The sequence below is a fragment of the Tamandua tetradactyla genome, chromosome 3, assembly GCF_023851605.1.
Source record: "Tamandua tetradactyla isolate mTamTet1 chromosome 3, mTamTet1.pri, whole genome shotgun sequence".
Taxonomy (NCBI): Eukaryota; Metazoa; Chordata; class Mammalia; order Pilosa; family Myrmecophagidae; genus Tamandua; species Tamandua tetradactyla.
Window position 1 is genome coordinate 181,427,394 of NC_135329.1, and position 26,294 is coordinate 181,453,687.

The window sequence follows — 26,294 nt, forward strand, 5'->3', positions numbered from 1 at the left end:
TTTTAAAGATAGCTTTAAAGTCTTATATACATGCACTTAAATATTTTAAGTTTAGATTCTTTAGATTTAGATTTGTCACTTGATAGTTACATATATTGTCTGATTTCTGTCATAGAATTGAGAAATGTGCCCGTTTTTGTTAAAATGTTCAGAATTTTCTGTGTGTGGCCAGCCTGCAATATTATTGCAGATGGATTTTATTTTTTAATGTGTAAAGCTTAGTAGGTAGATGGGTTCCAGGTTACACAATGCTGAGGTATTTTAGGTGGAAGAGAGAAGGGTGCTAAGCACTTGCAGCCATTCCAATAAAACTCTTACTGGAGGGAAATACATTGCAGAGTATTTTTCTATTTTACTGGAGAAAGAGAAGAAAATAGAAAACTATGAGATCATCTTTTTGTATGCGCTACAGAGTGATGAATTAAATCTTGTACTAGAAGTTATTTTTCTGACACATGTTGGCTAGCCCAGAGGAATGAATTTGAAATATTGGTGCTTTGTATCAGTATACTAATTAATTTCTTCCATTTAAAATTTATTATAAAGCATTTAGAAATCATGGACTCCACTTATAAATGTTTACTTTTTGAGCTTCCAAATTTAGGAATCCTCAAAACTTTAAAATAAGTTCAAGTTCATGTAAGTATCAGATACATCTTTGCTGACCCCATCTTTATCATCTAAACTTAAATATAATACTTGGATATTCTAGGTTTTCATTTGTGATTCTTTCTCTCTTCCTCCCTCTCTTTGGTGGGAAAAAACCTAAAGTACCAAATTAACTGATTGTTATCATCTTGGAAACCTTGGTTGTGAAGTTGTGTTCTGTTTACTTGGGTTCTTTTTTTTTCTTTAAACATTTGGTGCTCAAACACATGGGTCATACAGGGCAATTTTTTCCCTCAACTAGACCTCTACTGGACTCGAAAACGTGTTTTCTAATAACTTGTTCCATATATTTGACATAATTTTATGGGTATGTTTTGTCTGTTTTAAGAAATTAAGATGTGTTTACTTTAAACTAGCTGCATCCATGTATGCAATCCTTTTGTAAGCAAAGACATTTGTCTTCATGATGTCTTGGGGCCATGTAATTCTACGTTTCAATGTTTTTCTCTTTATAAAGCAACTTGATTTTTACATGGTTATGATCCATGATGTTTATTCACCAATTGAACTATGTAACCTAGACTTGGGGAATTTCTTTAACCAAGAAAGAAATCCCACTGAATTTGCAATATTGGTGAATTTTGATGATTTCAATTGATAATTGAACTCATTTCAGCTGCTGTATATATACAATCCCGAAAAGCTGAGGTGCTTACAAAACTACCGACATGATTTGCGGAATTCTTATTTTTGCTCAGTAAAGTTCTCAGGAGTCAAATCTGGCTAACATGATTGAGCGAACCATGCATCTTCATCTTGGTAAACTTGCTGGACATCTGTCTGTGCTTTCCTTTAATTCGCACAGGAGCTCCAAAGACTATTACTTTTCTCTCTCTCCCTCCCTCCTGCTCTGGATTTTCCACCACAGCGCTGTGCTCTGTGTCTTAAAATGCTTGGTGTCTGCCACATGCCTTCTGCCACAATCAAAATTTGAGTAGCCAGTTATTAGTGGCTTGTTTTACCTTCCCGAAGTCTAGTACTAAATCTATCAGTTACTTTGAGGAATGCAGAAAATAAGCAAATAAATAGATTTGTCAACTGAAGTACACTGTGATTGAGAGACCTCCTTCCTGATCCTGAAAATGAACAATATGTGTCGCAAAAAACAAGCATAATTAGAAGTGGTTGTAAAATTTTGCTCTTTTTAAAGATTGTGTCAGTGGATGACTAAGTGATCTCTCACAGCCATGAATGCCAAAGTTTTATCTATGTGTTACTCAAAGTAGCAAATTATTTCATTTATTCTATTATTGTGCTTTAATTTCACAAGTAGCTTATTGGTCTTTGGTTGAAATAGAAAACAATAGGCTTTTTTAATGTCTTTACTATTAATGATTCTGGTTTTGTAAAAATTGACCACTGTAATTTGAATACTAAAGTTAAATTATTAAGAAAATACCACCTATATCCTTAAGAAAATCTCAGTAGATTGTGTTGACTTAAAGTGAAAGATTTATACATGTTTAATATATTAGATGTTAAGCAATAAAACCATGCCTTTATTGACAAATATTTGCTGACAGAATCCAAGTGTTTAAAAAAAACACTGATAGCAGACGTGGTTATACAAATCGAGTAGAATTTTGGGAGGATGGGAGAAATGTGAACCTTCTCTAACTGTACACGTCTTTTCTAACATTTCTAGAAGGCAGATTCTGAAGTCATACCAAGAGTCCCTAGCTAGCATAAAAACTCCCAAGCAGGTGAGGGGATAGAAATGGAGTGAGTACATAGCCTTAAATTTTTCAAAACTATACTTATGGTGGCCCACAGACCTAGATTTTTTTTCACTTGAAGCATTTCTGTTTTGGGAACTTGTTTTGATAATATTCCTCCCTAAAGCAAAGATACTGGTTTTACTGTGTTTACTGTGTCCTGAAAGAAAATGTTGGTTTCTGAGATAAGCTTTTTATTTTGAGAGGCATCTATACAACAGCTTTATATCATTGGGGTATGACATTTCTGTAATACAGATTTAACTATATACAAAACATACATAAGCATTGTTCAGGTTATATCCCAAGTTCCAACAACTAACCAGGGACACCCAAACCTGGTAACTGATGCCATGTCAAAAACCAAGTCTTTTTTTTTTCATTCCCCACAGAATGAAATATATCCTCCAGGAACTGGGATGGTCAGTAGAAAGTAACAGGGGCAAGCTGTGGGGATAAGACACACCCTGGTGCCTTCATCATGCTGCAGGCAGAGAAGGTGACACTAGGCTTGGATCATTATATTTACTCCTAATCTTTCATAAAAGAAAGCATTCTCCTACTGAAGTCACAGTTTAAGTAATGATTAGCAGTATTAAAGATTGGATTTCTTTTCTATAATTTATAATGAAAAACCTGTGTCCCCAAAATGGTGATTAGCTGAAACATAGTAAGAAATCCATATAGTTCAAGAATATTAGGCAGAGGTCAGCATAAAGGTGGCAAAGTCTTCATTTCTGCTGCATTCTTGGGTAAGCAAGCTTTTTGTAGGCCCGCTGGGATCTTAGCCGTGATTTCCATGGGAAAATTAATTCCAGGTATCAAAACATAACTATTTTCTAAGATGTTCTGAAACATAACCCATTAATAAGTTTGGGACTTCATCCTGTACAGTAATATCTTTGCCATGTAGTCATTATAGTCTATCAGAGTTCAAATAGTAAGGGTGGGAAAATAAGGTAAACAAATGAACAAAAATATCCACTGTACCAAATAAAATGAGTAACTATTAACATAATTCAAATAACTTGATTTAAATTCAGGTAGGGAAGATTATCAAAGATATGAAATGGTAATGCGAGTTGTAGTAGACCCTGAGAGAAGTGTCTCTAACTTAAGGCTGTACTATTTACCTTAACTCTTTCTTGTTTATGCATATCTGCATCCAATATGATCTTACTTTGGGTATTTGCATTTTGTTTTATTTTTAAAGAAAACCAAGAAAAGAAAGAAATAAGGGATAGAAACAGATCGAATTCTAATAATTATCTGACCTCAGCCTTCTATAAGGCTGATGTTCTTTGTGCTCCACACAGCAAACTATGGCTATTGCTATTTGATGCCTTGCTCAAAATCTTGTTCACAACCCCTTCTGAGGCTGACCTAAGTCTACAGTGAGCTTATATTTACCTTAATGCCTTGAATTGTTTTCTGATTTTCTTCACACATGATCATCTTGTGCAAGCAGGACTGAGGTTTTTAAAAGCTCAGTCTCTGAAGTCAAGGCCATCTGGTTTAGAAACCTGTCTCCACTGTTTTCCTACTTTGTGACCCTTGGCAAGCTCCTTAACCCTAATGTAAAAACAGGGACAATAATAATACCTACATCACTGAAGGGTTGTGAGAATTAAATGGCATAATGCATATAAGGTATGAGGCAGGTTCTCTGATACTTGGTGCTGTGTAAAGGTCAGCTGCTGTTTTGAACTGCTTGCCAGCAAATATCTTACGGTTACTGCTGCTCAAGGTCAGCGAGTACTATCTTGTTTTTGTTTTGTTTTTAAACACTACCAGGACAAAGCTGAACAGCAGCACTAGTTACAAGTTAAAATTCATCACAGAGAAAGTAGAAAGGAGAAAACTGTGATTATGGCATACCAGATATCTATGTTAAAATGGAAAGAGTCCATTTTTTTTTCCCAGATATTTCTGGATACTCAGACACTTGGCAATCAGCCACAAAAAATTCTAAGTTTAGTTGAGATGGTTGATGTCCTTTAGACTCAAATCAGGGTCTTAGTATATAAAATAGGGTACAGAAAGCATGCATACAGAATACACAACAGAAGAATATTATGATCAGTTAACTCCCCTTTCATTAATCATGAAATGAAGAGAAATGCATTTAAACAAAAAACAAAGCATTGGAGAAGAAAGGTTTTCACATAAAGAGACATAAAAAGGATTACGCACCGAGTATAGAATGTTCATACGTTAAGAATGTTCGTGTTTGTATGTTGATTGGTTTTATTAATAAAAACTAAAAATTAAAAAAAAAGAGGAAGTGAGGCAAGACCCCATATTGCATGGTTCCATTTGTATGAAATGTCCAGAATAGGCAAATCCGTAGGGACAGGAAAGCAGATTCATACTTGGGGTTGGGGGAATGGAGGAATGGAAGGTGACTGCTTCCATTTTGGTATGATGCAAATGTTCTAAAATTGATTGTGGTCAGCCCGTTCCAACATGAAAAGGTTAGAATGGGCAAGCCCAAATACCACTAAAGAGTGGGAGAGAGATCAAAGGTGATGGTGGAGTTATACAGAGAAGGTAGGGTTTAACCCATAAGTTATGAATGCTGAATCATTAAACTGATATTTCTTTTAGCCTCCAGCACCTAAGAGCAGCTAGAAATAAAAATCTAAAATTTGTGGAATTGTGACCCATATCAAACTCTGAAATCTGTTCTACAACTAATTGTTGCAATGTACTTTGAAATTTGTTGCTTTTATGTATATATGTTATTTAAAGAGAAGGAGGAGTATAACAGAGAAAATAGGATTTAACAAATGAGTATGACCGCTGAATCATTATGTTGATATTTCTGTTGGTCTCCAATGTCTTGGAGCAGTTAGAAGAAAAAACAAAAAATCATGAAACTGTAACCTATATCAAACTTAAAAATCTGCTCTATAATTACTTGTTAAAATGTACTTGGAAATTTATTGCTTTTTTGTGTATCTGTTGTGCCAGTTTGAAAGGATGTATGTACCCTAGAAAAGCCATGTTTTAATCCTAATCCCATTTCGTAAAGGCAGCCATTTCTTCTAATCCCTATTCAGTATTGCATGTTTGAAACTGTAATTAGATCATCACCCTGGAGATGTGACTCAATTAAGAGTGGTTGTGAAACTGGATTAGGATTAGATGTGTCTCCACCCATTCGGGTGGGTCTTGATTAGTTTACTGGAATCCTATAATAGAGGAAACATTTTGGTGAATGAGAGAGATTCGGAGAGAGCAAAGAATGACACAGCCATGAGAAGCAGAGAGTCCACCAACCAGCAACCTTTGGAGATGAAGGAGGAAAATGCCTCCTGGGGAGCTTCATGAAACAGGAAGCCAGAAGAGAAAACTAGCAGATGATGCCATGTTCACCATATGCCCTTCCAGCCTACAGAGAAACCCTGACTGTGTTCGCTATGTGCCTTCTCACTTGGGAGAGAAACCCTGAACTTCATCGGCCTTCTTGAACCAAGGTATCTTTCTCTGGATGCCTTTGATTGGACATTTCTATAGACTTGTTTTAATTGGGACATTTTCTCGGCCTTAGAACTGTAAACTAGCAACTTACTAAATTCCGCTTTTAAAAAGCCATTCTGTTCCTGGTATATTGCATTCCGGCAGCTAGCAAACTAGAACATATGTTATATTTCAAAATAAAAAAAAGCAGCATTAGGCAGACATACTCTTTAGAAGAGGGTATGAAAGACCTTGTGTCTACTTCATTTAACAAAAAGAATATTAAAAAACTTTGTATTTTCTAGGCTAATGGGAAAAATTTATCAAATTGAAATAAACTTGATTTGTGGTGATGATGGCACAACTCTGTAAATATACTAAAAACTACTGCATCGTATACTTTAAAATGGGCGAGCCATATGGTATATGAATTAAATCTCAAAAAAACTCTTACCAAAAAAAAAGAAAAAAGAAAAAAAGAGCTGACTTAAAATTTGGGATGCCCTGTTGCTCTCGAAAAAAACTGGAAACTCTGGCAACGCTGGACCTTGTACACTGGTCCCCACCCCCATAATCATGCAGATTTGCAGAATTGTCAACAAATAAAATGGTTGTTATTAAAAAATAAAAATAAGGATTATGAAATATCTTCAAAAAGAGTTATCCCACTAAGGGCATGATAAATGGTTGACACTGATTTATATTTCCAACTAACTGTTTTATGGGACACCTAAGCGTTTATTCTCTTAAAATGCATGCACAGTGTGGTTAGGCAGTAGACCAAGTGTGAGTTTTAGATAAGAAAGCCATATTTGTAGGATGGTACAACCCAAACAGAGAACCCTACTGTAAATGGACTATAGTTAATAGTTCTTTCATAAATTGTTCTTTCAAAAATTTTAACAGGTGTACCACATTAACGCAAGGTGTTAATAGGGTAGTATATGGGAACTATGTATTTTATAAATGATTTTTCTGAAAACCTACAACTTCTTTAATTAAAAAAAGAGGCACATTTGAATCCCAGAGCTATTTACTTGCTGTACATTCCCTAACCTCTCAAACGTCAGTGTTCTCGTTTAACACAGGGTTAATACTATTCATATAGCTTAAATAAGATGATTTTTTTTTAACTATACATAGTATTGCATCTGACACGTACCAGGCACTCTATAATTGTCTATTTCTATTTCTTATCTCTTCACCAAATTCATTGAAAGTACCTAGAACTGAAGTCGAACCTTAATTAGAAAACTGGAAAACCTTGGGGTCCCTGTTCTGTGGTCAATTCCTAAAGTATTGAAGGACATTTATAAAATTAATTAGAACCTATTTAGGTATTTATCATTAGCTAACATGATTTATATGAGATTTCCCATCCTGATTAAAGTTATTAGTGCTCTTGAGTAAATGAAAACATTTGAGAAAGAAGTTTAGCTAGTTATGCCCTATTAAAAGAATAGAATGGAACAGAATTGAAAATATTAGAATTGTGGTCAGAGTATGTATTATTTCATGAAACAGTTTTCTTCTGTTACATATACATGTAGGAATACATATTTTAATGGTGGGTCTGGGACAAGAAGTTGGAAAGGTGACCCCATACATTCTAAGGCTGATATTTGTAGCATGCTTCAGTGATTAAGTAGGGAAGACAGACAGTCTGTCCTTATTCAGTTTGTGATTTAGGTATTAGAAAAGGGTCTGAATTGGCCTGGCTTAAGGCTGTGGGAATGGTGGGGTCTGAGGAATTTGAGACTCCTCAGCCTAAGAAATATTAAATTTCTTATTTATTTTTTCAACTGCTGACCAAACTAAACATGTCTGTAGCAAATCTGCTGCCTGGTCAGACATGTGACCTCTGCTAGGATATCTCATCAAAATGCAGCTTGTCTTGGCAATTAAGATTGCTGGGTTTCAAAGAAGTGAAGAAGCAAGAGAAGATTTTGTAAGAACAACCACTTATTGAACAAAAGAATAAAAGAAAACCTAGAAACACTAGGATCACTCTGCTTAGAAAAATAAACTGAACAGATGTGGTTTGAAGATGAAACTATGTTCTTAAATCTAATCCATTCCTGTAGGTGGAAATCCATTGTAAGTAGGATCTTTTGATGAGATTACTTCATAAGGTGTGACCCACCGCATTCAGGATGGGATTTATTCCTATTACTGGAGTCCTTTATAAATAGACTGAATAGAGAGAAAGAGAGAAAGCCACATAAGCAAGAAGCCAAAATCAATGAAATTCAGAAGGGAGAGACCAGCAGACATTGCCATGTGTCACCATGTAGGAGAGAAGCCACGTATTGCCAGCAGCCTGTCTACAGGAAAAAAATCATCACCTTGATAATGCCTTGATTTCTCAGCCTGAAAACTGTAAGTTAATAAGTTCCCTTTGTTTAGCCAACTCATTTCATGGTATTTGCTTGGAGCAGCCTAGGAAACTAAAACAGATTTTGGTACTAATAGAGTGGGGTGCTGCTATTGCAAACACCAAAAATGTGAAAATGGCTTTGAAATTGGGTAGAAGCTGGAGGAATTTGAGCTTCTGAAAGGCCTAGATTGCTTTGAAGAGACTGTTGGTAGAAATATGGATGCTAAAGGTACTTCTGATGAGGCCTTAGGACAAAATGATGAATGTGTTATTGGCAACTGGAAGACGATCCTTAACAAGTGGCAGAGAACTTGGATAAATTGAATTCTGATGTTGGATGGAAGGGAGAATTTGAAAGCTATGAGCTTAGATGTTTAGCTGAGGAGATTTCCAAGCTAAGTATGAAAAGTGCAGCCTATTTCTCCTTGCAGCTTACACGAGGAAAGGGTAAGTGGGGACTGAACTCCTGGGCACAAAGAAACCAGAAATTGATTATTTGGAAATCCTGAGCTTCTGGAAAGCAAGTCCCCAGAGAATAGTGCTCTATGTGAGAGATTAACTGAACATGGATCTGGTCAGCCATTTCAGACCAAGCCAGGATTAAAGGTGCAGTTTTCCAGGAAGGATTTGTGGAAAGTCCTTCTGTCTGTTGAATTGGACCCCTGTGTACTTTACGCAAAACTGTATCTGTATGTGAGATCTGTATGAATGAAACCACTGCCAGCCTGGGCTAAAAGGGACAGGTTGAAGGAAAAATCACTTCAAGGGCAGAACCATGGAGGCTGAGGTCTGGACCCAAGACATCTCGGGCCAAGAGAGTGAGCCCACCCATGAACGTGGAGAGGGTGAGTCTGTCCAGCACTTGGAGACAGTGGGCTTTCTATCCCTTGTTCAAAAACCCTCCGATTCTCAAGAGGCTGGAGCCTGTGCCCCAGGGATTACAGAGGGTCTGGTTGCCACTCCAACACTTGACAAGAGCAGGACCTGTGCCCTGATGTTCCAGGAGACTGGGCTGCCATTCTGACGCTTGAAGAGGGTGGAAACTTCCCAGTGTTCAGGAAGAGTATGGTGCCTTCTCCAAAGGGATAAGGCTGTCATCCAGTCAAGCCCACATGACAATATTGTTTCATAGATGACTCTCAGACCTTGAAATCTAATGGAGTATGCCACACAGGATTTTAGAATTGTTTGGGACTCACGACCCATTTTTCTTTCAATATTTCACTCTGGAATGGAAATGTTTGTCCTATGCCAGTCCCTCCTTTGTATAATTGAAGGCAGATAACTTGTTCTCAAGGTTTCACAGATCCACAGACAAGGGAATTGTGCCATGGGGCAGAACCATCTATAACCGATTTTGTACCTAGCATTGTTACTGAAATAACTTTTAAGGCTTTGGGGATGTTGTGATGGAATGAATGTGCTTGTATCTTTTATGTGGAAAGAATTTCTTTTGGGGGTCAAGAGGGTGGAGTGTGGTGGTTTGAAGCTGTATGTTCCCTAGAAAAATATGTTCATAAATCTAATCCATTCCTGTGGATGTAAAGCCTTTGTAAGTACCATCTTTTGGTGAAGATATTTTAAAGTGTGGCCCACCTCATTCAGGATGGGACTTAATCCTATTATTGGAGTCCTTTTTAAACAGAATATATACAGAGAAAGAGAGAGAGTGCCATGGAAGCAAAAAGTTGAAATCAATGAAACCTGGAAGAGAAAGGAAAGACCAACAGACACTGTCATGTGTCTTGCTTTGTGGTAGAGAAAGCGAAAGATTGCCAGCCTTCAGGAAAAAAGCATCACTTTGATGATGCCTTGATTTGGACCTAAGAAAATAAATTCTCTGTTTAAGACAACCCATTTCATGGTATTTGCTTAGAGCAGTCCAGGAAGCTAAAACAAAAGGGTCATGATTAAAGTCAATGAAATCATGCAGGAGGTTGACTAGCTGAAGATTAAATTGTTACCCATAAGTAAAATGCAACTTTTTTCTTTAATGCATTTTTATTGAGATATAGTCACATACCATACAATCCATCCAAAATATACAATCCATGCCTCACAGTATCATCACATAGTTGTGTATTCATCACCATCCTCAATTTTAGAATATTTTCAATATTCCAAAATAATAAAAACCCAAAACATTCCATACCCTTTCTCCCACCCTATTACTGACCCCTAGCATTGGGGGTGGGGGTGGGGTAGAGGGTTCATTTGTTAATATCGATGAAAGAATATTAAAATATTGTGTATGTTAACTACAGTCTGCATAGCCTGCAATAGGTGTATTTTTTCCCATAGACCACTCTGCTATGAACTCCATATAATAGTAATGCACATTTGTTTTAATTCAAAGAGAACTTTTAAATATTTCTACTGTCAATCATAGTCATCCTCCACCACAAGATTCATGAATTTTAACAAATATGTGATACTGATGCAAGGTAGTAATAATAGAGTAGTATAAGGGAAAAAGATACATCTAGTATAATAATGGATGATAGATATAACTATTTTAATAATCTTTCATCAATCATAACAAAGGTAACTACTGTTAAAAAATTACAATTATAAAAACAAATTTTGGGGGAATTATCAGCTGTGCTGGTTTGAATCTGTTGTGTACCCCAAAGAAGCCAAGTTATTTAATCCTTGATTCAGTAGTGCTGGGTAGGATCTTTTTGACTATTCCCATGGAGATGTGACCCACCCAGCTGTGGGTGGTAAATTTTGATTGGATAGTTTCCATGGAGATGTATCTCTACTCATTCAAGATGGAGTCGCTTACTGGAGCCTTTTAAGAGGGAATCATTTTGGAAAGAGCCATGAGAGCCATCAGAACAGACAGAACCCCCAGGGAAGCCGTTGAAGAGAAAGCTAACAGAACTTGCCAAGTGCCCTCCCAGCTGAAAGAGAAACCCTGAACGTCACTGGCCTTCTGGAACCAAGGTCTTTCCCTGGATGCCTTAGATTGGACATTTTTATAGCCGTGCTTTAATGTGGACATTTTCACGGCTTAGAACTGTAAACTTGTAACTTAACAACTTCCCCTTTTTAAAAGCCATTCTGTTTCTGGTATATTGCATTCTAGCAGCTTGTAAACTAGAACACCAGCTAACTTCATATCTTTTTATAAAAGGTGACTTAGTCAGACAGGACTACTTTGACAAAAAATGTACAATGAGTTGGCATAACAGAAATATACTGTCTCACAGATGTGGAACTCTAAAGCCAAAATCACGTGACAGGCCATGCTTTCTCATAGCTACAGAATTTTGGTGCTGGCTTGCTGCCATTCTTGGGGTTATCTGCTTTCAAAATACAAAGGTAGGACAGGCACAGGACAAACATAGATTTTCATGTTTACTTTATACGAAAACCAACAAATTTTACTAAGCACTTCTTACCCCAAGCAAGAGGCAGGAACTTGAGTATCACCTCTTCTCCAAGCAAGAGGCAGGAACTTGAGTATCACCTCTTCTCCAAGCAAGAGGCAGGAACTTGAATATCACTTCTTCTCCAATTCAAAGCAGTATGCCCTAACAGCCCTATGGAATTTACAACCTTTTCAAAAAGCACTGTATAAAATTCAAATCTGAGTGCATATGCCCCCATGAGGTCAGCACAGTGCTAATGGGTGAAGAAGGAAGGAGGGATAGGAAGTCTGGATTGAATTCAAAGACTTTCAGTAAGAATTTCTACAATTTCAGGCAACAGGGAATTTTAAGCAAAGTAGTATACAATACTGTGGCATATCATTTGAAAGGATAAAATATACAGATCTGAAAAAGCTATTGCAGGTCACAAATTTTATATGACCTTTAAAAAATAAAATATTATTTTAAAACCTTATCTTGTGTTATATCAGGAAAATGGCACACTTAGCCCTAAGTGGGCTAAGTCTTTCCTAAAAGCAGAAAGGAATAAGGATTACAAAGCAAAAGACTATGAATGTAGGATTTTGAAGGAAAAAAACCTAAAACAAACTTAAATTAGCTTTAGGATCAGCTCCTAGATTAACTGTAATATTATTACTTCCTTTTAGTTCTGACAGTTGGTAATTGTGATAGATGGTAGTTTTGTCTTCTATTGCTGGAATAATTCTCTTGCCTTAACACTATGGGTGGTGTTAATATAATGAATACATAATCTCAATGAAGATCTAGTGATCTCTCAAAATCTCCCTCATTCTGAGATTTTGTTTTTAGTTGTAACACTGACTCTCACTACTATGGGAGAGGTGTTTGTGTGTGTATATGTGTAATCTATTATAGAAATGAAAATGCTATAAATCACCATGACAGAACATAAGAACATTTCAAGAGGAAACAGAAAATGTGCTTTTCATTAAGATTCTTACTATTAATTTAGAAGTAACAACCTATAGAATGTGTATGAATGGGAGACAATTACGTATAATAGTCAAGAACTCTACCTGGCTTTGGAGTCAGAGCTAGGTTTGAGTCTGATTTTTGTGCTTTGTGGCCTTAGGCAAGCTACTTAATACCCTATGCTTTAGTTTCTTCTTAGGTAAAATGAGATTATAATACTACCTCATAGGATTATTGCAAGGACAAAACAAGATAATGCATATAAAATCAGAGTACACAGCACATAGAAAAAGCTAAATAATCATCAGATAGTACTATGATTATTACTAATTATGGTTATTCAGGATAATATACCTGATATGTAACTATATTGAAAGAATACTTAACTCTTTTGAATTCCATGAGAAAAAAGTGGATCCTAATAGAAGGTCATTTTACCTTTCTTATAAACATATATGATTAGAGAAGAAAAAATTCTGATTTTAAGGGTTTTCTTTGTATTTGTCACAAAGAACATTTTTATTAACCATATAACAACATTTGCACACAATACATAAATGTTTTTGAAACTGTTAGGTTTCAATTGCAATATCATTTTCAAGCAAGCATGGTATAACCTTAAATAGTGTATCATTCAGATTTTTTTTAAAGAGCTAGACCTCTAAGGGGTCATTTCACCATAATTGTCCATTAACTTGCAGCAAAACTGGATTTCTAGTAGTTTCAGCATATGGATGGTTCCTCAACAGCCTGGGCACCCTCTGTTACAGCTTTGACACACTTGGCCATTGTCTGTGAGGCTCTGCTAATAGAATCTGTAAAGACATTAAGAAACCATGCATTTTGACAATACAATTTTTTAAAAGGTACACAGTTAAACTTTAAGCTTGTACATACTCAGGGGAAAAAAAAGATTATGAGGCTCTTTGCAATTACATGTAAACATTCTGAGATCAAGCAACAAATTCAAATTTAACCTTCTTGATTAAATGATTTTAGTTAAGTACTCCTAGAAACAGAGCTATACAATATATCAGTATGTAACCATTACAAATATTATAGAAAAAACAGGAAAAATATGAATATAGGAATATAGAAAAATATGGAAATAGGAAAAAATTGATACATAATTATTAAACGAAGGTTACAAAACAGTATGTATAAAAAAACCACTTCAATGTACACTTTAAGTGGAAAAATTGTATGGTATGTGAACTATATCTCATAGTTGTTTTAAAAAGACAGCAAAGTCTGTGAATAATCTCATTTCTTGTTTAAGTAAAAAGAATATGTACATATCCATGGCAGACCACTAACCAAACTGTTAAAAATAAATGTAGTTATTTCTAGATAGTGGGATCATAATGATTTTTTGTTGTTCTTTTGGGCTGAGGTATGAATTCTACATTGAACATAAATCTTTCATAACTAAAAAAACTACTGAAAATAATCTTAGACACAAACTGTAGCAAAATTTTAAAATATACTCTTACCTGCTTTTAGATAGTGGATTATTCAAAGTCATCTAATTATATCAACTACCTAATAAACTAGATATTCTATACAACTACAGTAAGATCTGCAGTAAAGTTGTTTCACTTTCTACATTCTTAAAAGCAAACCTAATAATTTATATAAGAACCACTGTTTAATATTTTACATCTAAATGTTTTGAATCTTCATTCTATAATTCTCAGAAAAACCTCTTCGTTTTTTCCATTTTGAAAAACCCTCACTTATAACTATATAGTGCTTTTTTACACATTAGTAAATATTTCATATTTAAGATAAGACGCTTCTGGATTTTCAAACTTTACTGTTATTCCCATTATTGATTAGTTACAGAAATAAAAAAATTAGAGTAAAATCAGAAAATATTAATTACATTAATTCAGATATTTGAAAAACTTCCTAAAACATTAATATATCAAACACTACCAATCAGAGCTTGGAATGTTAATTCGGGGATTTGATTCCTTCCCATCTTTCATATATAGACATGTTGACAGAAATAACTTTGGTAAGGGACCAAAATTGATGGGGACTACAGTTACATACCTGTCATGTAGAAGTCTTTTATTGTTAGCTGAGGTGGAATAAGTGGATCAGCAAGCAGTTGCTGATTCACTAGCTACAAAAAGAGGAAGAAGTGATCATTAAAGTAGCGAAAACTGGTACAGCTAAACCACTGATTATGCCGTTATGAAAACTGCATTGAGACAAGCTTTTATTACCTTCGAGAGTTCATTTGCTTGCTGGAAGTAATTAGCTCCTTCAATATTATCATATCGAACAAGATTAGGAGAGACTTCTTCCAATCTGTTCCTCACTTGATCAAGCGTATCATATGGAAGAGTTATACCAGCAATCTACAATAAATCAGGTCCCCAAAAATGACATAGGATTTAATATTTAAAAATTCCAAATTAAACTCTGGTGAAACAATGCAGGACTACTGAAACACCTACTGGTGTCTGTAAGCCACCACACATTTATCATGCAAGTGGTTAAGTGAGAAACATAACTGTCAAAAATTCTATTAATTCATAGACAGCTATCAGTATACCATAGATTTATCTTTAGAAAATAGACTCATTATGAAATAAATGATTAAAGAGACAATGCTGCGTTAACTGAATGCTTCTGCTAGCCTGTTATGAATCATATACTAAATCAACAGATATCACGGTAATATTATTTTAAATATCACAATACATACATTTACATCAAAAAGAGCTAAACAGACATTTTTAAGCAGATAAGTCAACAGTAAAATCACTAATTTCAAAGCCCCATTTTCTGAACACATTTTTCCTACAAAGATATTCAAATCATCCCTGCATTTCAAACCTGCAAGTTCTCTGATATTGAAAATCATTCTAACAAGCTAACATGTCAAAACAGTCCTATACCAAGTAGCATCACTAAGAAATACCTCAAAAATAATACCTCAGAGAGAGCTCTTATAATTTTCCAGTCTTCTCTTGCCAAGCCAGGAGGAGTAACTGCTACTTTGGTCTGCTGAGCTCTGCCCTCGGTGTTGACATAAGTAGCAGACTTCTCTGTGTAAGCAGCTCCTGGGAGAATAACATCAGCCATAGGAGCTCCTACATCACCATGATGTCCTTTAAGAAAATGGAAAATGGCAGACCACATTTTGATAAAAAAGCCAATTAACTATTATATACATTGTGATGTCACTCTTCACATCTTTTTTTATTCTTTTAACTTTTTATTCTGAAATGATTTCAAACTTACAGGACAGATATAAAAACCTATACAGAGAATTCAAGCACAGACCCAACCCAGACACCAAGATCTACCAATTTTCAACATTTAGATACATTTGTCATTATCATTCTATCTATCTGTCTATCCTTAAATCCATCATCCATCTGTCCATTTGTCTGTTTTCTAAACCTTTGAGAGTAAGTTGTATACATCATACTTGTTGTACACTTAATATTTTCATGTATATTTCCCAAGAACAATATCTTTGTTCTTGTATCCTTGTGTAACTACCTTAAGGAGAGTTATCAACTTCAAAAGACTTAACATTGATATAAAAGTTACAGTCTGTATTTCAATTTTTTCATGTCCCAATGTGCATTTTTTCCATCATTAGATTCAGTCCAGGATCATGTATTTAATTGCCATTTTCTTTTTAGTTACTTTTTTTTTTAAATTGTGGAAACACATACACAACTTTCCCATCACATCCAGTTCCAAACAAACAATGCAGTGGAATTAATCACATTTATAATGTTACACTACTCTCAGCATCACTCACTACCAATAATTTCCCATCACCCCAAAGAGAAATTCTATGATTATGCATTAATCCGCATATCCCCTCCTCTCTCATAGCCTATATTTTAATTTCTACCTCTATGAATCTCATATTCTAGCTATTTCATATAAGTCAAATCATATAACATCTATGTCTGAAGTATTTTATTCAATATGATGTCTTCAAGGTCCATTTATGTAGTAGCATGTATTAAAATTTCATTCTTTTAAAGGCTGAGTAATATTCCATTTTATATATCTCTATATACCACATTTTGTTTATCCATTTATCTGCTGACAGACATTTAGGTTCCTTCCCCCTTTTGGCTACTGGGAATAATGTGGCTATAAACAATGGTGTATAGATATGAATTCCTGCTTTCAATTATTTTCGGTATTTATCTAGAAGGGAGAGATTGCTGGATTATTGACAATTCTACACTTAACTTCCTGAGGAACCACCAAACTTTCTTCCACAGTAACTGCACTATTTTATGTCCTACCTACAATGTACTATGGTTCCTATTTCTCCATATGCTTGTTGTCATGCTCAGGTTCAAGTGTCAACTTGGCCAAGCGGTGGTACCTGTTTGTCTGGTTGGGCAACTGCTGGCCTGTCTGTTGTGATGAGGACATTTCATAGAACTAAATCATGATCATGTCAGCTGCCTCCACAGTTGATTCCATTTGCAATCAGCCAAAGGGGAATGTCCTGCAATGAGTGATGCTTAATCTAATCACTGGAAGCCTTTTTAAGGAGGATTCAGAAGATACAGGCTCTCTTCCAGCTTTGGCTGGTGAGCTTCACCTGTGGAGTTCGTCCAGACCCTCCATCAGAATCATTGGCTTCACAGCCCACAGCCTGCCCTGTGGATTCTGGATTCTATGTTCCCACAGTCACATGAGACACTTTTATAAATTTTATATTTGTGAGTGTTCCCTGTTGATTCTGTTTCTCTAGAGAACCCTAACTAATACACTTGTCAACACTTATTTCTAGCCTTTTTTTTTTAATAGTAGTAATTCTAGTGGGTATGAGTTGGTAACTCATTGTGGTTTTGACTTACATTTCCCTTAAAGTCCATGATGCTAAGCATCATTTCATGTGCATATTGGACTTTATATATCATCTCTGGAGAAATGACCATTCAAATCCTTGGCCCATTTTTTAACTAGGTTATCATTTTGTCGTTGAGTTGTAGGGTTTCTTTATATATTCTTAAACACTTATCAGATAATGGTTTTCAAATACTTTCTCCCATTCATTGGATGTCCTTTACTTTCTTAATAATGTCCTTATATACACAAAAGTTTATATTTTAATGAAGTACAATTTATTATTTCTTACTTGCACTTTTTGTGTATATATTCATTTTAAATCCTACATTTTAAATTACAAAAGTATAAAAAAGTTAAAACAATATACTTCTGAATAATTAAATATTAAAGTCCACTTCACCTAATTGAATGCCCTTTCCAAAGATAATTACTGCTAAATAATTTGGTATATATCTTCTCAGGCTACTTTATGCAAATACAAAATACAAAGAAATATGCATATAATATTGTATAGGTATATGTGATGAATGGGTGACTCAGCCTAGTGTTTCTTTTGATACTTATAAAATGGAAATGTTCAGATGTAGTGAAATCTGGTAAAGCAGACTAAAATGGCAAAGGAATGCAAAGCGTAAAACAGGAATATGATAGTAACAACACAGAAAAGGGTATAGATAGAATATTAAAGGAAATATTATCCTAAAAGCTATCCCCTATTCATAGTTTAACTGTTAAAAGACAAAAGCTAGACAAAAAGAAATAAGAGCTTTAGTAATAGATTTGAGTCAAGGGAAAGACAGTTGCAGAACAATATATAAAGTTTGATCTTATTTCTGTGTATATGTTTGTATATGCATATTAAATTTTATGAAATATGTACTTTAAAACTGTCATCAATGATTATCTCTGGAAACGCCTAGGGAATAGGGTTTTAGTTTATGCATTTTGGTTTAACTTTACCAAACTAAATATACAAATTACTGTATAATACTTTGCATGGACCATGGCCCTAAAAGGAAGCCTCTTATAAATTTATGGTATTTATATGTAAAATAAAGTGGGAAGTTATACAATAATTTTCCCTGTAAAATACCCAGAATACCCTGGATTCTATTTATTCCAGGGAAACTTGCTTACATTTAAAATGAATGAGTTTAAGAAAAGGAGTCAAATGCAAAAAGCCAAAGGAATTCTATGTTTAAATATGAGTTATTAAATGTCCAGAAGCACATGACAAAATTAACTTAGTCTGAAGCTTAAAGTGTTCTAAGGTTTTTTAGTTACCGAGAAATTTCTGCTGTTGAAAAGGTGACAAAGTTAATTAATATCACTTATCTGTCATTTTCTCTGAAGAGAATGTTAATTTGGATCTTGTTTTCTGAAGCTATACATTTCTCCTCAAATTTTTTATAGGGCTCGAGTGGTTATTAAAACGTTTTATGACATTTTTATATAAAATTGCTTTCCTCTGATTAATATAATTTTAAATAAAGTGGACTCTTCATGTCTCTATAACAATCCCTTATATAAATAAACCATAATTTGGCCATTCCTGTAGTGAGGAGGCGTACTTAACTGCTACTGATTTTTTGTTATTTAATTACATCGGATAATAATTCTTAATAGTAGTATCAACTATGTAACTAATAAAACCTATTGGTCAGATAAAAAAATTTTGCGGTAATTACTGAATGGAAAATAATCAGTCCACTAAAAACAATGTAGAACAGTTTCCAAAATACATGATACATATATATATTGTTCTCTTCTGTTTCTGGTGTTACAGATGCTACTTACCTTGATAAATAATGAAACTATCCTTTGGCAAATCCTGTCGAGTAATACAACCTCCATCTGCTCCCAGAAGAAATAGCACTTTTGGAGGATTTTTCCGAATTGCTTCCACACCAGGTTTATAGCCAAGGTCCAAAGCAGCTACTTGGCTTGCAATCCTGTACAATTATGGAATTTTAGCATACTTGTAGAGTTTTCAACATAAAAAAAAAGATAAATGATTCTTGGGATGCTACTCAGTCTTGTTTCCAGTCAATGCTGTCAAAGACTTCCCTGGCTCAATTTTCTTACCCACTTAGAAATACTAGTCTTTTGCTGTTTTAAGAATGTCAGAAAAAGTAGTCCACTATGCTTAGGACACTGTGCCTCTTTATGAGATAAAATTTAACAGAATAATTCTGGAAATTTTAAGCCAATGGCAACTGTGTTAAAGCAGTTACCATTCAATACAGTAAGGAGTAAAACACGTGGTAAGACAAACATATTCATTAGAGAAAAAATATTCAAAAACCAAAAGGGAGAAATTTAAAAACAACTCATAAAATTATAATTCAGAGAAAACCATAATTAGTATGTTGGTGCATGTCCTTATGGACTTTTAACGAATATGTAATATTACTCATAAAAGTAGAAAATAATCTTTTTGATAAGAGATATGGAATAACCATATTTTGGATAACCGGAAGACTATTGATATAGTATCCTATCGCTAGCTTTCTAGCAATGGCAGCCATTCTGAGGACCTATTATGCATAAAGGTAGCTGGTCTTTTATGTATTTATTAAGGCAATTCCTACACCCCTGATTAGATACTGCTACTCTGTCATCTCTCTAGGTTACCTGATTTGAGTAAAAAGGAATTAATGGTTGGGCTGAATCAAATCATCATCCCTGCTGTGATTTTTCTCAGATTGACACAGAGATCTGTCTTGCTTTTCCTACAAGTATATATCTTGATACGTGACCAATACATAAAGCCCTTCCAAGAGCAATGGCTTAAACTAGAGAAGATATTAAGACAGTGCTTGCAAGGCAGCCTCTCTCAGTGACAGTTAAGTCAGTTTTCTCACAAGAAAGAAAGAAAGCAAAAAAGGTGCCTGGAAAAAAAAAAAGGAGGGATGGAAGACTAGGCAAATGGAAGGATGGAGGACTAAGTAAAAGGGTAGAGAAAACAGGTGAACATTTTTGTGTTTTAGTAAGTATTTAATATAATAAAGACAAGAATTATACTCATGACCAAATGGGATCTAACCCAGGAATGCAAATTTGGCTCAACATATGAAAATCAATCAACATAATTCACCATGTTAACAAAAAAGGGGACAAAAACACATGATCATCACAACAGATACAGGAAAAAAACGTGAAAAAATTCAAGACCCTTTCAACAAACTAGAAATAAAAGATTTCCTCAACCTGAAAAAGGGCATATCTGAAAAACACAGCCACCATCATATTGAATAGTGAAAGACTAAAAGCTTTCCCCCTAAGATAAGGATGTCTACTCTTGCTGTTTCTAATCAATATTGCTTTAGTAGTTCTAGCTAGGATAATTACACAAGAAAAAGAATTAAAAGGCATCCAGATTGAAAACAAACAAAAGAATCTCTATTTGCAGACAGCATGATCTTGCATATGGAAAAGTCTATTTAAAGAATCCTCTAAAAAAACCATAAACCATTAGAAGCATAAACTAACAGTACAAACGTTGCAGGATATGAGATTAGTATAAAAAAGTCAATTGTATTCCCATACACAAGCAATGAAAAATCTGAAAATGAAATTAAGAAAACAACCCCATTTACAAGAGCTCCCAAAAGAATAAAGCACCTAGTAATAAAATAAAGTATAAAACTTATACAACAAAACTTTAAAACATCTTTGAAAATAATTAAAGACTGTAATAAATGGAAAGACATCCATATTCATGGATTATAAGACATTAATGCTATTAAGATAACAACATTCACCAAAGCTTTAAAGTATTTATCCTATTTGCCCCAATAACTGTACCTTTAGACATTAATCCTATGGAAATAATTTAAATTTCAAAGATATCTGTATATCACTGTATTACTTATAATAATTAAAAACTAGCAAAAACCAAAATGTGAATGAGAAGGAAATGATTAGAAATTATAACAGATTTATGATATTAAATAGCTATTAAAGTTTATATTTACAAAGAATTCCTAATCAGAGGAGGATTTCTTATTTGGTAAGGTAAACCTATTAAAACCAGTAAACAAAATTGTACATACAGTCTGATTTCAATTACATAACTTAAAAACATCTACATATGGAAAGAAGACCAGGAGAAAATACATCAAAATATTATTATCTATAGAGAGTGGATCATTTCCATTTCCCTCTACATACTTCTCTTTCTAACTTTTCCAAAATAAACTTGCATTATTGACATAGCCAGGAAAAAAAAACTTCACTTCAGCTGAGCTATCATATTAATTTATATTTTTAATAACTTATTCAAAACCAGATGACTTAGTAAAACTTTTGATTCAAGGTATACAAATATGATTCAGATTCTCAAGTATTTGCTTTCTTCTCTACACTTAGTACTATTCCAGATATTTTTAATACTATTTATTATCTGAGGTTCTTCTCACACAGAGTGAAAAATTTCTGAATCTTATATCTATAAAAAGAATAATATTGCTAATGTTGAGCTGCATACAAATCTAAAACAGATAGTGTTTCATGAACACATATACATAAAATGACCTGAATTTTAGAATATAAAACTATTACTCAACAAACCTATGAAGGATATTCATAACTTTCCAATCACCAGTGACACCACTACTCATCCGAATCTTTTGTGCAATGCTGGAAACAGCTGCAAGAATTGCTGCTCCATCATTTCTTTGGAGTGCAGAACTGCCTACGACCACCATTGGTTTTTTAGCTTCCTTTAGAACCTATTTTAAAGAAAAGAATTTTGATTTAAAAATAATACAAGTAATATAAATCTAACCACACTTGCACTGAACATATGTTATCCTAAGTTTTAGGTCTAACATGAACATATCTTTGATTTACTAGCTAAACATATGATTATATATACAAACTGATTTAGCGTTGCTTTAATCAAAATATCTTACCAATGCTACTACAAAATGGGTGAATGAATATCAAATCAATCAGATTTTTCTTAAAATGAAGGCATTGGGATTTAAGACCTTCCAAATGTCATTTGGTTGGAATGACTACAGGCAGGCCACAGAAAAACTAACAATGTCTTTACAGAGACTCAGATGGTACTGAAGAACAGCAGAAACAATGAAGTACCATCTCTACTGTCTTCTAGCTACCCATCAATCCACAAACAGGAGGAAGAAAGTACAGGAAGCAATGATCACGGAATCATAATGCAAAATACCTACAACTTTAAAGGCAGTACACAGTAACTTTCTGAATGCCAAAAACTGGAGGGGAGGCCCCACTCCAATCAAGATGACAGAGTGAGATACTTCAGGGTTCCATCCACCCACAGAAGCTTTGAACCACTAGCAAGAATTGGCAAAAACATCTTTTTCAAAGCTCCAGAAAAACAATTAAAGAATGCAGTAACAAACCTAGGCTGTGATAAGAAAAAGACTCCTTAAAACTGGTAGGATCATGTGTCATCCCGGTTGGGTCCTCCCAGCGTGGATCCCTAGTCCTCATTCTGCAGGGAGCAGAGTAACCCTTATGCAAGTACTAGGTGCATATATGTTTGGCCGTTACCTGTCTGGGGTGGCCTGAGGGACTTACTGTTCCAGAACTTTTCCTGTGAGTAAGACAATTTACAGAGCTCGGACTAAAGAATACTAAGAGAAAGCAATCAAATGACTGCCTAGGGACAGTATTGTTGGCTGTAGGAGAAAGAGTGTAATACCCGGACCTTAAGGAAACTATCTCCTAGGTAAGAGTGGACATTTGTATTTATGTAAAGAGGGGAATTCCTGGAAGCTCACGCACACTCCCAAGATGCACTTTGGCCTGAAGGTATTCTCTAAATTCATTGTGTGTATAAACCCTTATATGCACTGGCATATGTTAATCTGCAAAAACTGGTAAAGGTGTAGGTTTCTTTTTCCTTGTTAATTCCTGGCATTCAAGGAAAGATCTGTCCAAACACTGCTGGATACAAGCTTAAGGAATAGATGTCTCAGTCTAAATTCCAGTGATAACACATTCAAAAATCAAAATGTCAATGTTTCAACAAAAAGTTACAAAACATATAGAGAAAGAAAAAGCAATGTCCAAAGCAAAAGAGAAAATAAAAGCATTAGAAACCATCAGTCAGGAGGACCAGACCTGGAACATGCTGAGAAAAGCTTAAAAAAAATGGTCCTAAATATGGTCACAGACCTAAAGCAAAACATAATCAAAGAACTGAAGGACATCAGGAAAATAAAAGATGAACACAGAGACAACAGTGGAGGGTCTATTGCATGATTGTGAAAACCTGTGTCTGATGCTTCTTTTATCTATGGTATGCACAGATGAGTAAAAAATATGGATAAAAAATAAGTAAATAATAAGGGGAACAAAGGTTAAAATAAATTGAGTAGACTGAAATACTAGTGGTCAATGAAGGAGTAGTAAGGGGTATGGCACGTATGAATTTTTTCTTTCTTTTGCTGAAGAGATGCAAATGTACAAAAAAATGATCATGGTGATGAATACACAACTATGTGATGATACTGTGAGTCACTGCTTGTACACCATGTACAGAATGTTTGCATGCAAAGAAGGTTTGTATGTTTGTTGTGTACAATAAAAATGTTAAAAACAAAACAAAAAAAGATATTCAACAAACCCCAAACAGGATAAATCCAAATAGACCCATACTGTGGAATATTATAAACTATCAAATGCCAAAGATAAAGAGAATTCTGAGAGCTGCAAGAGAGAAACATTGTGTCACATACAAGGGAACCTCAGTAAGATTAAGTTCCAACTTCTCACTGTAAACCACAAAGGCATGAAGGAACTGTCATACTTAAAGTGCTGAAAGCAAAAAATTGCAAACCAAGAATTCTATAAGTGGCAAAACTATATTTAAAAATGAGGGAAAATGGGCGAGCCATGTTGGCTCAGCAGGCAGAGTTCTTGCCTGCCATGCCAAAGACCGGGTCGATTCCCAGTGCCTGTCCATGCCAAAAAAAAAAGAAGGAAATGGGTGCAAGGGCAGCTCAGTGGTAGATTTCTCACCTGCCATACGGGAAACACGGGCTCAAGTCCCAGCCCACGCACTTCCCAAAACAAAAAAGCAAGCAAAGAAAGAAAAACAAAAAATTTGACAAATGGCGCTGCAATAACGGGATACCCACATGGAAAAAGAAAGAAATGTGACTCCTGCCACACAGTATACAAAAAAAAGGGTGGGGGTGGGGGGAGACTAAGACATTCCTAGATAAAAAGCTGAAGAAGTTTCTCAACACTAGACTAGCCCTGTAAGAGATGCTAAACCTCACATCTACTCTTTGAGGCCAAAGGAAAAAAGGTTGATATTGTTCAGAAACTAAATTTTCTGTACCATGTAATCTAACTCAACCTGTCTGAACAGCTCATTTAAACAACTGAAACACAGGGAGCCCAGAGTAAGACTGAGATCCTGTAATCTTGCATAACTTAATGTAATGCCTGGATATATTCTAGAACATATGAAACAGGTAATAAAAGAGTATTGGCAAAGTCCCTTGAGGGAGGGGAGAAAAAATATGGAACTATTAAACCTTACCACCAGGGACACCCCTGATACTATGCCAAACATTAGGGACTCCCAAATCAATAGGCCAAGCCCTTGATCTTGAGACTTGCTCTTATGAAGCTTATGTATGTAGCAGAGAAGCTTAGCCTACCTAGAGGTCTGCCTAAAGTTACCTCTGCAGGACCTCTTCTGTTGCTGAGATGTAGCCTCACTCTCTATAAGCCCAATGTGTAAATGAAATCACTGTCCTCCCTCTTACATGGGATATGACATCCACGGGTGAGTGCCTTCCCGGCGGCATGGGAGATGACCCCTGGGGATGAGTCTGGCCCTGGCACCATAGGATTGACAGTGCTGTCCTGAACAAAAGGAGAAGTTTAACAAATAGGGTGTAGGTGGCTGGGATAATTCGGATGGAGTTGAAAAGCTACTCTGGAGGCCACTCTTACACAGGCTTCAGTTGGACATTGTTACCTATCATAACTTGCCAAATCCCAACTAGGACCATTCCAGCCAATCCTGGAGAACATCTAGGGCAATATATGAGATTCTGCAAAGGTTCCATGCACTGGGGTGGCTTTCCAGAGGCCTGCAGTCTCCAGATGGGTCCCTGGAAAAGATATGTCCTGAAACCTAGAGGGGCCAGAATCTCCAGCACATCAGCTAGATCGATCTCTCTACCTTATATTACTGACAGCCCCTTCCAACATGAAAAAAATCAGAATAGGCACAGCCCAAATACCCCTAAAGAGTGGGAAAAAAAGATCAAAGGTGATGGTGGAGTTATACAGAGAAGGTAAGGTTTAATCAATGAGTATGGTTGATCGCTGAATATTATATTGAAATTTCTTTTAGTCTCCAGGATATTAGAGCAACTAGCAGTAATAACCTAAAATTGTGGCATTGTAACCCATAACAAACTTTGAAATCTGTTCTACAATTAATTGTGGTGATGTGCTTTGAAATTTATTGTTTTGTATATATGTTATTTTTCACAAAAAAGAAAAAAAAAGTCGATTGTGATGATAAACTTATTCCTTCTAGCCTCCAATGTTCTGGAGCAGCTAGAAGGAAAAGTCTGAGATGATGGTATGGTAGCCCATGACAAACCCTGGGATTTGTCCTGTAACTTACTTGTTGAAAACTACAGTTTTTTTTTTTTTTTTTGCTTTGTATATTATGTTATATTACACAATAAAAAAAGTAAAAAAAAAAACAAAAAAAAAAACAGATGCTAAAGCCAGCTCTACAGGTTGAAAGGAAAGGACCATAGACAACAGACTGAAGCCACATGAAAAAATATAGATCTCTGGTGAGGGTAACGGCATGGGTAAATATAAATGCCAGTACTATTATATTTTTGGTAGGTAACTCTACTT

At 35.1% G+C, this 26,294-nt stretch overlaps 1 protein-coding gene across 2 annotated transcripts in view; it reads right to left on the minus strand.

The window, feature by feature from the left end:
* Nucleotides 1-10,205: 10,205 nt before the first annotated feature.
* Nucleotides 10,206-26,294, minus strand: part of NDUFS1 (NADH:ubiquinone oxidoreductase core subunit S1) — a 44,383-nt gene continuing 28,294 nt past the window's right edge. For both annotated transcript variants that reach the window (XM_077154823.1, XM_077154824.1), the window contains 6 exons: nt 21,975-22,135; nt 19,200-19,354; nt 15,504-15,679; nt 14,789-14,923; nt 14,613-14,685; nt 10,206-13,369 (listed from right to left, as the gene is read on the minus strand). In XM_077154823.1, the coding sequence (XP_077010938.1) occupies nt 13,278-13,369; nt 14,613-14,685; nt 14,789-14,923; nt 15,504-15,679; nt 19,200-19,354; nt 21,975-22,135 (792 nt within the window). In that variant the 3' untranslated portion in view covers nt 10,206-13,277. The remainder of the gene's footprint in view (nt 13,370-14,612; nt 14,686-14,788; nt 14,924-15,503; nt 15,680-19,199; nt 19,355-21,974; nt 22,136-26,294) is intronic.